Consider the following 14,679-nt stretch of genomic DNA (forward strand, 5'->3'; position numbering starts at 1 on the left):
CTTTCTCGTGCAGGGTTAAAGCCAGAAATATCCAAGTTTTAATCTCAAAAAAATAAAAGACAGAGATCTGGTATCAACTGAGCAGAGTACCTGGCCTTATTCACTTTGTACTTTTTCAAGGGTCTCCGTGTAAATTTATTTTTTTGTTTAATATTTTGATTTCGTCTAATCGATTTTGAATTTGAATCATTGTTGGTTTCGTTATGATGTCTTGTATTCTATGAATTGGTCAGGTTATCATTCGTTTTTTACGGAAGGGTGATAACTCGAATAGAATCAAAGGAAAAATTTGCCAAAAAAAATGAAATAGCTCTCATTATAGAAAATGTTGGACATGTTCGATAATACCGGAGGAGTAAGCTCCCCTAGAACGCAGCCAAACACTCTGAACTTTATAATCGACATGGACTGGTGAAAATCAATTATGCTAATATCGTCAGTAAATCGTAAACTCCAGAGAATGCAATTCTTCACACAATTAGATGTCTAAGTTGATTTATTTCTCAAACGTATTGGCAAGTGTGGGTTTTTATAAACCCAGTAAGGACTCTACAGAGAAAATGGGAGAATTCTTTTGATAAAATGTTTTGTTTCAGAAAAGAAACATTTGTAATTGCAAAACAATTTAAAGCAGGCTGCTTTAAACAAATTTAACACAATTTGTTTTCAATGATGAAATGGACACAAAACAAAGACATTGAAAGGTCTACGTGAATAGCATTTACTATCAAATAATCATGAGATTTGTAACCAACATTTCTAATAAATAACATGTTTGTTTTTTTTACCTTTGAACATCGCTAACTCTAAAGGGAAATAACTCTTCCTTTGGTTGATTCAGTTGATTTTTCATCTATTCAGTTAGTAAAATCGTAACATATTTTACGAGGTTCCCTTCTTCGGGTTCAGTCCTTTATTTATGAATGGATACCGACAATGGAACCCTTGAATTTTGAAGGTACGATACTCAGCATCTAAATCTTCAGGGATTCCGGAATGTATTATAATGCATACACATGTACAATGTATATCATATTGGTTTCAATTAATATAAATTCTAACATAATTTATTTATTTTAAAGATGTATATGATTCAATGCATAGTAGTAATTTGGCTTGCTGTATTTACATCTGAATGATGTTGAGAGAAAAAAAATCGCTGATTTCTAACATATTACAAACAACCACATCACTATCCTTTGAAGTATTCCTTGTGAAATACTTTTGTTTATATAAATACGTTCAAATTACATCGTTTTTATTTTGATGGCATTGGCCGATATTAAACAATAAACTTCAAAATTACCGCGAATTTCATATTTTGTTCATTACTGAACCATTACTTATGACGTCACCATTTCTGATGACGTCACATGATTACGAAAATATGAAAAAGTCATAATAACGTAAAAGAACAAACATGGACAATTTCCCTACGTGCCAAAATCAACAACAAAACTACACGATTGACATCCACAGTTAAATTTGCACCACTATTATGGAAATATAGAATACTTAGAATGAGAAATATGATTTACAGACTCCATAGTCCGAACGGTAGTTATTACAAATGATTCATGATACAACACCGGTCACCATAATCCGGATTCTGGGGAATGAGAAATGGGGAAATCCCGAAACGGTCGACATTAGCCATCCTCGATCCCAGGTGAAGATCGCACTGTGACAGTGCGATCTTCACCTGGGATCGAGGATGGATATAAGCTAGTTTGTGTGTGAACTGAATCTATTACAGAAGCTGCCCCAATATTCGTGTGCAACAAGACTTACGGTTTTCTTTTAAAATTAGTTTTAACTTATAGTTCTCTTTGTCACTTATTACAATTCAACTTTATGACAATCCAGAAATCATTCTTAATTATTCATCATCATATTATGAGACATGTTTTCAAGACTACTACACAAATAGTAAAAGCTTTGTCTATCTGAATTTTGATTGACAATGGGTTGACAAGAACACTTATCGGTATATGATCATGGTGTTGGTACACTGATAAGAGAGCTATATTTTTACATACATTCAATGGCGAGTCATAGGTCACATGCATGTATTAAACATATTCAAAGGTCAACTCAGAGGTCACCACAATCGCACCAGGTAGATCCATGGAATTTACTGTATGCTAATTTATATATCAAATTAATATCAAGATGAGGCCTCAGAAAAAAAGGTCCAGTGTCAAGGTCACATACAGTGCGATGTGATTCGAGGTAATGTGCCAACGAAGGTCATGTGGCAAGGTCATATGTATGTCACGTGTTGATGTTCCAACTCCATATACAAAATACTTGTACCAATATCACACAATGGTCACGTGTTACAGGTAAACAAAAATGGCACAGAATCACAAACAATGGTCATATACAATGTAAGGTCACATTTCAAGGTCAATCAATTATCATTCTCTGTTTGCCGAAGTTGAGACCAGCTTGAGAGGCGCCGATGTTCGTGCCATACTGGAGGCTGATCGTTTGCTTGCTTGCCTGTAGTTGTTCTTCAGAGAATGTTCGCTTGTTTTCCTTTGCTTTCTTCGGCCAAATAAAAGGCCCATGGTAGTCCGACCTCGTCTGTGCCTTGAACGATAATAAACATATAAGTTATTTTCTTTAATTACACGCTTGTTTCAATCCGGAATATATCAGCAATTTAGGTGGGTTATCCGCCCTTAAATGTCCCTAGTGATTAGCTAAGCTGTGAAAATTATGATTTTTATTGGTAATTGTCCAAGCAATTCATTATTCAAAGCATCTGCGCATGCGTGGAATATCATAAGCATGGATCAGTTATCTATCCTTCGAAAAACCCTATGCGTCTGCGGATGTATGGAAGTGAGAAAAGTGAGAATGAGTTATCTGCCCTTTGAACTTTTATGTTATCTGCCTCTGTCAGTGCCAAGACCAGTCATTGATTATAAACCATCACCCATTTGCAGTTCAAAGTTCATTCGGATAATAAAATCTGTTTCAATAAATCAGATTTTCGACGGATTACTTTTATGGGAGAACTCGATTAATCTTTATTTGGGTATGAATTATTTCCATGTGTGCATCTCGGTTGAATTAAAAACAATCAATCATATCAATTGTTTTTTTTAGAGAGATGAAACAGTATTTGAGATAGTTTCACAGAAAAGTTACAACTTACTGATCACTGGCCTAATCGGGCGTATGTAACACAGTTTCCGTTTAAACATATTATTGCGTGTTTTTGTGGATACGGTTAAACGTAACTTCCGGTTCCTGGTTGCAAATAAACGCCAATGGGATAATGTTTTGGAATTCACTTCATAATTTGTTTTTTGCCCTTACTTCATCCATTTTCTCTCGACATCTTTAACAGAATGACGGAAAGACCCGAACGAATCTCTAGTTTGGAAAACTGTGACGTGGACTATCTGCGGAAATGTGATGAAGATATTTTTCACCATGTGGGTCGCAACAATGATGATTTAATTTTAGCGATAAAGAATTTTCTCGTCTTTCGTGAATCTCTGAGGTGGCCTAAAGCCGCGACAGCTTGGGTCAATTACGAGCCTTCACGGAATTTGCCGAGATTGCCCGAATAGCGAGGTATTTAGTTTAAAGGGATACAATCTCCCTCATGATTCACGGAGGATAGTCACATAACAATCCCAGCTAAACAACGCGTATATGTCACTTTAGATTAATTATCTTCGTCGAGGAACTGATAAAATATGAAAATGTTATCGCTTTAGTTACAAGACTTTCTCACTCATACACATATATATCTCGACGTGTATGGAATGTTTCTCCCAAAATCTGTTACTAATACATAACAAACGCGATCTAGGTTCGACCTTAGCCCGATAACATTGTATCAAAATACATCACATTCCTTTAACGGCTCCTTTACTCTGCTACTTGCCGTGTTAGTTGTGAATTGGGCTATTCATTAGCGAATTTTTTTTATCTAAATTGCTGTTGAAGTCTTGATAAGCGAACATACCGATATTCTATATAAGCTGTGAGTCATTTAGGTAAGAGCCTTCATTGTCAGCAGTTTATGTATACTATAAAATTCGCTAATAGGTACCATTACATACCAAAGTACTGTATTTACTGTATAAATTCTAAATAATACTATCATTAATAGGGAGATATACATCAGATATATATGTAGGTAGTCTAACAGTCCACCAGCAAGTAAGGCCATATAATTACGTATAGGCCATCGGGACCGACAGTTAACACATCACTGGCGGCTGTTGTGACAAGGAAGGTCAGAATAAAACGGAAAAAGGAAAATCTCAATTATTTAAACAAATATTTTATCTTTAGTTTCTATAATTTTCGTTTTTATATTTTGCCTGATATTTCCTAATTACAAGTCACAGAACACTCATCCTCTTCCCCTTTTAAAATGAAATATTTTTATTTGAAAAATATTTCAAAATTAAGAAAAATGTATGCGATGGGATTACGTGGTTTATGCAAGTTTTAAACATATACTAGTATATTGATGAATCACGGGAGTTCTGCAGATTAGTTATTAAGATATCAATATTATATACAGTCCTCTTGTAACGAAATGAATGAATAGAGGGCGCCATTGTGACAATGCACATTCTGCACGACATTTTAGAAACGTACACCAGTAGGTCAATATTTGAGAGCGTGAGTTGTCCTAACAACTTTCGTCATCATTGGTGGACATTTTAAAGACCATTCCCCTTAACGGAAGAGGTTCAAAAGGGAAGTCATGAAAAGGGCTACTTTCAAAAAGAAAATTAGCAATTTGATGGACATGGTGCATGGAGCTCTTCAATATCCACAAGATTCGCAAATACAAACACCAAGAATAACAATGCATTGACATAAAGGAAATTGGAATTGACAAGAGAATAAATTATACAAACCTCGATCCCAATCGCTCTGATACACGTACACACTTGAACGAGGTTGGTGCGCTCATATAGATAGTCTGTTTGAAATGAGCTTGTACACGAAATTCCATATTCCCGAACTTTTTCCAGAAATATCCCGATTCTTTCCCGAGCGCGAGCAGAGGCAAAAGCTACAGTGTTCGTGGGTTGGAATGCCTTCACAGAAAAGTCTAACTTCCGGTCCTGGGGCATAACTGTATCAATAAATCTGAAATGGAAAAATTGAAGAAAAAATACAATACGAAGGACCATTAATGATTTTTTTGAATATTTTTTGTTGTCATTTTGGGCATGATATTGCATACAACAAAATAATTTAATTTTATCATTGGAATGTTTTTCGTTCGCGCACCCGAACACTTAACTAACATCATTATGTCTTATTAGTATTTTGGGTCATTCGAAGGACTGATTTACTATTGGAACTAATGACCACTCCCTGTCAAATTATCATCACAATTGAATTAATGATTACTCCCTAAAGCGGATGTTGAAAACAGGCCCGCCATGCAGACCATTCAGTTAAACGACAAGGCAGTTTCCTCTTTTGTTCGTCACCGATAGGAAACAAACCAAGGAATCTTCATTCTTTATAAACGCGACCACATTTAACAAAGTCAATTTTTATTGTTTCTGTTATTTACCTGCACAAGACGGTTCCATCTTTCAGTACATTATAAAAATGGTTCATCATAAGTTTTTTGTCCTCGATGTTTTCGATTTGTAGGTCCTGACCAATCATTGTCTGTATCCATTCGAGACACTTATAGGCCTCTTTGGAGTCAAAGGTTGCGTCTATCTGAAACACCGGAAATGAATAAATTAGTCGCGAACGGTTCTATTTCCGGTGTGGTCGACAACTTGAATTTCCGCATTTCAAAGAGCGCATATTAGTGGATAGAAAAAAGATGCAAAGGCAGGCAATCAATGCGTTGTAGAAATATATAAATATACATAACATACTAACACAATTGACGAAGGAAGACAACTTTATGACTCGAGCCCTGACCGGGCCTCGAACTCACGATCTACGGCACCCAATCGCCTAGCCAGAAATACCCGCAGCTTATATCACTGCGCCACATCGGCATTCTAATATATATATATCCATGTATAGGGTCTAGTAAGTAATAACGACGGTATGATCCAATACAGGTACTGGATCCTAACATAGTGTTGTATAGGGTCTAGTAAGTAATAATGACGGTATAATCCAATATAGGTACTGGATCCTAACAAGCAGATGTTCGTTGGATGCGTATTACTAGAAATAGATATTGGTCAAGTAGTAATAACGACAGTACAGACAAGTAAATTGTCGAGTATTCGAGGCAATCTGCCCCTTTAGCAAGACACAAGTAAATTACAAACGATCACCTATAGACAAAGGACAAGGAACAGTTACATACATATAGTGGGTATATTCTCATTGTCATAAGATTCTTCTGTGCTGTTCAATCATAACCTGCTGTCTTAATTGCATTGATTTTAAGAGACAACTTTTTGAATCTTTTCTCTTTTTCTTTACAACTTTCTTCTTCCTAAATGGAAAGGCTATGGATTCTGTCCGCTTGCCGAGACAAACCAGAGTTTATGAAAATAGTAGTTTTTCCTCCTGTTTTACATTGTACGCTCAGCATTTAAGAAGTCGAACTACTGATTCGTCTGTTGTCAGTATAACGTGTCCGGGTGGGGTGTCCTGCTGGGAGTCTTCGGCAGTACGCTTCCACGGAAGAAAATCCTGGATTTTTCATCGGACCAAAGTTTACTCGCCTTCTTCGATAAACATGCAGTATAAGTCGAACGTTATTCTAGGGCTCTCTAATGTCCCAATAAAAAAAAAGACGTCGGAACCCCCCCCCCCCCCCCCCCTGACCAAGCTGGGGCCAAACAATTGGTCGCCTCTTACGACATATATTTTAATTCAGCAGGCATATTCTTCCCCCGTTCCTGACAGAGGCAGTTGTGGAAGGCTAACACGATCGTTAAAATGCTACCAATGATTGGTCGTTTGTATAAAGTATGTAAATAATGAGTAGTATAGCTCAGTCAACCCTGATTTACGGCTCTGTTGTTAAACAACCAGAAGTGGGTATTCTATATGTCAACCTAAACTTTTACGAGTTTGTGAATTGGCGTCAAAGAGCACTTTACCGCTCTACAGCGCCGACAGGATCCGATACAGTTTCAATTGTCATCCGTTTATAATGTCGTCTAGTTAAAAAGTGCTGTGAATCGTAAACCTTCACCAAGTGTAAACACGGCGGCTTGATATTTAAGAATTTTATGTAGCTCAGATTTTCAACGCGAAACTGAATATAGTCAGGCGATATGGAGAAACTGACATCTACCGTCACTTCCGGTACAAGTGCACCGTCATGTTTGACAGGGGTTTCGACGATACCGTGCACGTGTTCACGATATCGTTTTACATCATCCAACTTTTATTAACTGAAAGCTACTTAAGGTCTAATGTAAAATGTCATCTTCGCTCATTTGACAAAATTATAGCGGGTATTGTTTTGAATTGACAACAAAAATTAACACAGAAAGAAGAAGAAAATGATCCAGGTTATTGAACGCAAAGCTTCAAAACTGGAGGGCCTACACAGACGGACTTGACCTAAATAAGACCTAAATGTGATACAAAAGTACTTGAATGGCTGAAAAAAAATCCTTCAAATGATCGTTTTCATCATGGACTCTACCGATCCTGGTATGGCACCACGCACGTCAAGTCTTCATCCGATATCATATATGGTCAGATGCTCCCCGGCGGAGCTATGGCGCCCATCATTTTTGGACTTTTTCATTGCTTTCCTTGTCAAATATTGTTTTCTACTTGGTAATATGATTGCAGATCGATGGGAAAGCAGATCAAGGCCGTTTTGTGTAAGCGGGCCCAACCAAAGGACAGATCATTGAGTTTAGACATTAAGTCTAGAATTGAGATCAATGGAGAAATCTATACGAATCAAAAACGATACGGCCTAATATGGTAAAATGTCAAGGTCATATGTCAAGACTAAATAATCTGGTCAAGCTTCTTATATTGATTGACCAACGCTTGATCAGATAAGTTCGGACCAACAACGTCCAGGGTAGGGATGATTACAATATAATTTTGCTTGCGAATTATTCAATCTTAAGTGTTTAAGGGAAATAGCTACAAGCTTGTTTCTTAATCACTTTACACATCATATTTCTATTGTGTGGTTTTGGACGAGTTGGCTCCAGTTGCATGTAACTGCGAGTCTTCCGTACTGTACAGTGTTAAGTGTGGAAGCCACCAGCTACTACAAAATCTCAAAATAAGTATTGCAGTTCATGAAGCCATACACAAAAACAAACAAACCGAAATATTGAAATAAAAAGGAAATGTTTAATTTTTTCTGTTTAACAAGAAGAATCCTGGTGTCAATAAGCTACAAGGACATTTCCACTCTCAGATATATGTACAATGTACACACGGGACCCAACCTCATCTGTCAATTGTCAATACTGCTCGCCGTCAGAGTCACGGATGTGTGTTAAAGGTGAAATAGAGTGTACGTATATATATGTATGTAGGTATATGTTACCTATAACAACTGATGTCGCATACAGGTACCTACAGCTGTGGAACCTGCACAGGTGTCGGTTTCATCCCGATAAGACTGAGAACAAAGCACTTCATGACCTTACATGCTTTGGCCAATATATAAACCTAGTGCTTCCCATCTTCAGAAACATAGGTACATGGATACATGTTTGCACCTGTGTGTTACCTGGCTACCGAACCCCGCTTCCGTCACATACCACAGTGAATAGACTATGTTCTTAACTATATATATATCCAAAGCTTTGTCAGATTACCCTAGATTAAATTTGAAAACTTGAAAAATATATATCAGATTCTTACTAAAATATCATCCTCATTTTTGCTGTCTGTTTAAGGTTCATTTTCACAAGTTATCCATCAAATTATTTTTTTTTGTAAAATATTTCCATAAGGTCGGGAAAAAAATCACCATGAAATATGTAGGGTTCGCTGAAAGAGGATATGCAAAGCTTTGAAATAAGTGAGTTCCCAAGGTCTTCGCGACTCACAACCTTAAATAGAGTTAATTCAATATATACCTGTTTCTAAACAGAGTTTAAACTTGCATACACATTATTTATAAACACTAACACATAATTCTATCGGGTTTTTAACAAGCTTTTTATCAAACATAAACTTGGGTGCGGTATGTGTTATCAATGCTCAATACTTCTGACTACCATGTCGGTTTCTTGTTTAATACCAACTGACATTTGAATAAACTATGAAATACCGCCAATACATTGAACCACAACATAATAATACCAAAGGCAAAACTGATTATCTTATTATTATTCAAAAGTCCGTCTTTAACTTTTATTTATCAATTGAGATTTGCAGTTGACATTTGTATAGAGGGCTGGTTTCGAATGAACAAAGTATTGTCAACTTGACATTTTATTATATATTCACATTTTTGATTTCTTTTTATATGTTTTACAAATCTTTAAAAATAATTATAATACAAAACATGTCTGCTTGAACATGTGTTCATATTACATGATTATAGACAGCGAAATCATTATTACATGTATTAGATATGTTTTCTTTTGACAATTCATTAAGCTGATGAAATTCAGACACCGGTCCTGTCTGCAAACTCACAATACCTGTATTATTTCACTACCGGCGTAAGAGTATTAAGTTGACGATGACATTTTGACAACGTGGGAGCCACACGTTCAATGAATCATACAACTCCACTCAAATATAAATGCAAGATTTAAAACCGGAATATAAAAAAAAATCTACAGTAGAGTTTAGTAAGTAGGCTTTTACGCATACAAAACCTACAATCAAATGCTTTGTACAGCTATTAAATTTCTCGACCAGCACTTGTTTATTATTTTGCTGTAGACAAGATGACTTGATTACATGTAGGTATTTTAGAGTCTTCAACATCTACGTAATTGTTTGAATGTCTATTGTGTATATATATAATGCACATACTTGACATAGGTATGTTGCCAGTATGAAATAACGTATGTATTGATCTTGGCTTAACCCCATAAAAAAGCCAGACACAGTACAGTATATATAGTTATAGGTACGTATATAGATATAGGCTGTATATATATGTATATTCGTCCGGTGTGGTCACTGCACGTGAACTGACCTAGTGTTATTGATTACACAAAATCGATACACAATCATCACAGACGATTTTCTAATCAACACACTGTTGTTCTTTCTCCACGGATTCCCCTACCCCCGGGCTTACCTTGGCCTGTGCCTCACGGGCTAGTCCAGACTTTGGGGCACGATATTGTGCCATGGTGAGTCCTGTTCTTTTGCTAAACTCAGGGACAACTATGTTGACACCTCGCGTTCGGCTGCTGATTTGCATATCACGTGACGCATTTGATACGGGATTCCGTGGACGTGTGTGTATGCCGGTCTGCGTGTGTGTAATGTATACGGGAATTGGAAGGACAAATTAATGTTTCGGTGGCACGCATGTTGTGGGTTCAAATATTTCATGGCACATTTTGGGGACCATTCAGAGGGGCCCCAAATGGGTTTTTACTAAATGACCACATATCTCTGAAACCCCAGCCTGTCATACTACTGTTGTCCACGTTATCACTGACCGCTAGCTAAATTACCATTAATTTAAATCAATTATTCCTGTCGTGGTCAGTGCGTCCGGAAGGTGATGGGTTAATGGGACATCTGTTGTGGTGGAGGTAGTCTAGTTCATTTAAAACTCGAATTCCCACAACCGCCAAGTCCTAAACAATCTGAAATTTTCTGAAAGTATCCCGAAAAAAACATAGGAGCGTATCCTAGTATCTTAAATCAGGTTACTAAAGTACCTTTTCATTTAAAACAAAAGAAGATATTTAGCTTGGTGATAGACTATAGAGTAATATAATAAATTAAACAACAACAACAACAACAACAAAACTTGGTCATCAGACTCTCTTTATCATAATTCAACCCCATCCACACACAGACAAAATATTTGTGGTAATTTTAAGTTACACGATTTAGTTTCGCTAGTATTTGTTAGAGTACAATATCTGTTAGACATTTAGAACCAGAAATGTTTAATATCACTTCTTTGAAACATATGTCAACCAAAACTATTCCGCTTTTTTTCCCCATTTTTTCTTTTTTTTCGTCAAAAAATGTAGTTCTTTCTTTAATTTTACTGCTTTGACTCCCCTTTATCATATATGGAAAAAAAATCACCGCATTATCTATTAGGGATATGCTCCTTCATGTCTTATTATTTTATTCATTTATTTGTCGATAATGAAAATTAATTTTGTATAATAAGATTAAAAAAGGAAAGAAAAAAAGAAACAAAGAAACAATGAAAGAAAGATATACCCCACACTCATCGAGTGACGTAGGAGTTACTTCCCTTGAAGAATTATCAACCAGTGACTCGAAAAGATATATACCTGACTGATATGAAAAATCTCTTTGATAATGATCCATGCGTTACCTATAAATAGACTTTACAGTATCAAGTTGGTACTAATTAACCGTCTGACATACTTATGTGTAGTATAAGTTAGGATGTATATGTTTCTGCATGTATTTGAACATAGTGTACACTAGAACGAATATTCATACCCTGCCTACACTGCTCTCCGGCAGGGTATGAAGTCCCTCCCATTGCCGATAGTGTAGCAAGCCCCGATGTGATTCACATCGGGCAGTATTAGCAGTGGTAAATTTTTTCTCGGATAAAAAAACACATGTAAGTTGATGATTCTGGTATCTATTATGAATATTCAAGCAACAAACCTGCACATTACTTCAAATGTTTGACAATAAATAGTAAAATCCAAAACGAGCAAGACACACGGAGATATCAGTTCAAACATACCGCCATCTTTGATACAAGTGTAAAGGTCAATTTCCTTATAAGGAAATCAAAATAAATTGATGCTAATGAGGTTTCCCGCGAGATTTCAACAGAAAAACAGATTCGGAGTAATATATCTCGGTAAGGAAGGTCAATTCATTCTGAAATTATTTAATTACGCAAAGTAAGATTCGCTTTCTTCACAAAAGTCGCAAAAGAGTGGTTAAATATCTGTGATTATATATGTATTTGTCGTAGTAGCTTCATCCACGGGTTCCATATTTGGGTTAGAATCCTCGCGAGAGTTCTTCGAGAAGTATCATGGCGGATCACGGAGACAACTCCGAGCAGTATGATATCAGAATATGCGAATTAAAGATTTCTAGATTAGACGGTAGGCTAATACATTGCAAAATTGTATTAGAAATGTTTAATTATACGAACTATTACTCCAAAGTTGAACGATATCCGCTATTTGTAGCATTTTCGAGGTTCACTGTTTTGCTACATTACGAGCAATGGGAGGGAATCGTAGCTCTGACGACGACCATCTGTCAGAAATTGTCCGTCCGTCGTCCAGAGCTACGTTATCGCAGCTAAGTGTACACTACATGTATGTGTGAACTCCATACCGTATAACAGAAAAGAAAAAACACACGAAAGATCGATATAGCTAGGGACAAAAAAGTAGAAGAATTTGAGAAAAAAAGCATTGAGAATATTTGTAAGATAAACACTAGCTGTGCAAACTGGTTTGAAATCTCAAATTACAAAATTTAGTGAGAAACAAATGATACCAAGGATTCTCGCCCCAGGGGCAAACCGAAATACCATTTAATATATTTTGAATGTCTTGATCAAGTGAGATAATAGTTTCAGAAAGTGGATATCAAAATCACTATAACCTTTATTTGGTAGCACTATTTAGTGTAGAGTATTTATACATACGCCTTGCGTACATCTACTTATTGGAACGTTGAGGGGATGAGTTGAAAAGAATGAGAAAGACAAACAAACAAATTGATATTGTAATATTATGAATTAAAAACAAGCTTTCTCATCTGGTAATGAAAAGAAAAATGAAAGCATCGATGTAGTAATTTTCCAGATATCACGGGTAGTATTTCAGAAGAGTCACCAAGAAGATATATTTTCGGTTTTATATGTTGACAAACTTTATGGAAGAACGTCTTCGATATCCAACAGTCTTGCTCCTGATTAATGTTTGAACATTGTATGCAATAGCTATATAACCACAAAGATGATGAAATATAATATCGTTTAGGCTATATCAAAATGACACCACCATCCTAAACTATTTGACATTTTACTCACACATAAATCCATTTTTGCATTAACTTGGTAAATGAAATCTGGAAAATTTGAGTCCGGTTAGCTCGGTTTCCATATGCCCATGTGAAAATCGCTATGAATGTAATGTAAACTTTATGTATTTTACAACGATTGGGAGACAAGTCATATCAACTTATATGAATCACGCTTGTTGGCCCGGATAGAAGCGCGCGAGGGGTCTAACTGTGGAAGGAAACCGGAGTACCCGGGGAAAACTCATGCACGTGGTCGGGCAGGTGACGTCATACCTTTTCAAGTCCGATCGGGAAATCGAACCCCGGCCGCCTAGGTGAAAGACAAGTGAGTGTTTTTTTGTTTTTTTTTTATCTTAAAATGAAATTGTAATATGTTTGTCACTGTGCCACCCGACCACTCAACTAGGTAAATAAATTTTGGAAAATCCGGATAACAGGTATTCATAGTTTTCAACCTGTCCATAGACTTGGAAATGATCATGTCGTCGCTATGATAATGATGTCCCCTACACCGGTCTAACAGGTATAGGTTTTGTGTGAAATATTGTATCGTAGTTACGATAGGCTTCAATTAGACTCAAACTTTGTCTGTGATGTCGTGTAAAGTTTCACACGGACAAAAAACTAGTCCAACCAGAAATGGACGGATACACATTGACTGAAATGTAGTTTTATGCTCAACGACACGTTTCAACAATAAAATATTAAATGGAAATTGATAATTAACTAGGAGTGAAAATGTTATTAAAACACATACCAAACTCCTATATAGAAATATATTCCCTAGAGCTACATGTAGGTGTCAGTTTCCGAGGGCACTTCCGGTAAGATAATTTCAGTGACTGTCTATAGCAATCAATTTCGACAAGAAATGTATTCTCTATTTGCACTTTTGTGTGGCGTTCGCATGTACTGTATAAAGGAGTCATTTTCTAGCCATCTTTGCCCTAATTACCTACATGTATGAATATTATCGTGTAACGAAAGAAATAAACACTAACCTTTCTTTCCTCTTCCCTGGCTAGCCCGGACTTGAGAGCGCGGAGGTTAGCCATATTGATTTTGTGAATGCTGGTTACTTACCTGTTGGGAAGTTTGAAGGCTCATTCATTCATGTCAGTAATACCTGAATCTCATCAATTCACGCGCTCCTGACTCGGGTAATTACACCAAAGGGACGTCGGGGAATGTCATAAACAGGTGTTCTCACATTCATTTTCACTGTGGCGTGTTACTACGACAATATGTCACAATCTTGTGTATTCGACATGTACCGATAATTTTACTTTTGTGTATATATATATTTAGTTTTCTCGTTTTTAGTACAAAAGATGTTAGGATTTGATATCTCAAAGTTAATAATAGACGTACACCTTATACATGTATACATTATTGTACTGATTATTTTGAAGATTCGCATTTTTAAGATATAATACACAATACGTATGGAGTTAACACCACATCTTGTAGATGCCATTTTGGAACTTCTTAATCTAACAGGATCTTTTAAAGGAACTGCCTTAAGTG

The 14,679-nt window shown here is 36.3% G+C and overlaps 1 protein-coding gene across 2 annotated transcripts; it reads right to left on the reverse strand.

The window, feature by feature from the left end:
- Positions 1–704: 704 nt before the first annotated feature.
- Positions 705–14,246, reverse strand: LOC117327084 (myophilin-like). 2 transcript variants are annotated; one of them, XM_033883913.1, is made up of 4 exons: positions 14,154–14,246; positions 5,570–5,724; positions 4,899–5,133; positions 705–2,595 (listed from the first exon to the last, which is right to left on the reverse strand). In XM_033883913.1, the coding sequence occupies exons 1-4, from the start codon at positions 14,205–14,207 to the stop codon at positions 2,410–2,412; spliced, it is 630 nt and encodes a 209-aa protein (XP_033739804.1). In that variant the 5' UTR covers positions 14,208–14,246; the 3' UTR covers positions 705–2,409. The 2 variants fall into 2 exon arrangements, with proteins under 2 accessions (XP_033739804.1, XP_033739803.1); XM_033883912.1 differs by lacking the exon at positions 14,154–14,246 and adding an exon at positions 10,226–10,356.
- Positions 14,247–14,679: the final 433 nt, after the last annotated feature.

This window comes from Pecten maximus, chromosome 5 (genome assembly GCF_902652985.1).
Source record: "Pecten maximus chromosome 5, xPecMax1.1, whole genome shotgun sequence".
NCBI classification, from domain to species: Eukaryota; Metazoa; Mollusca; class Bivalvia; order Pectinida; family Pectinidae; genus Pecten; species Pecten maximus.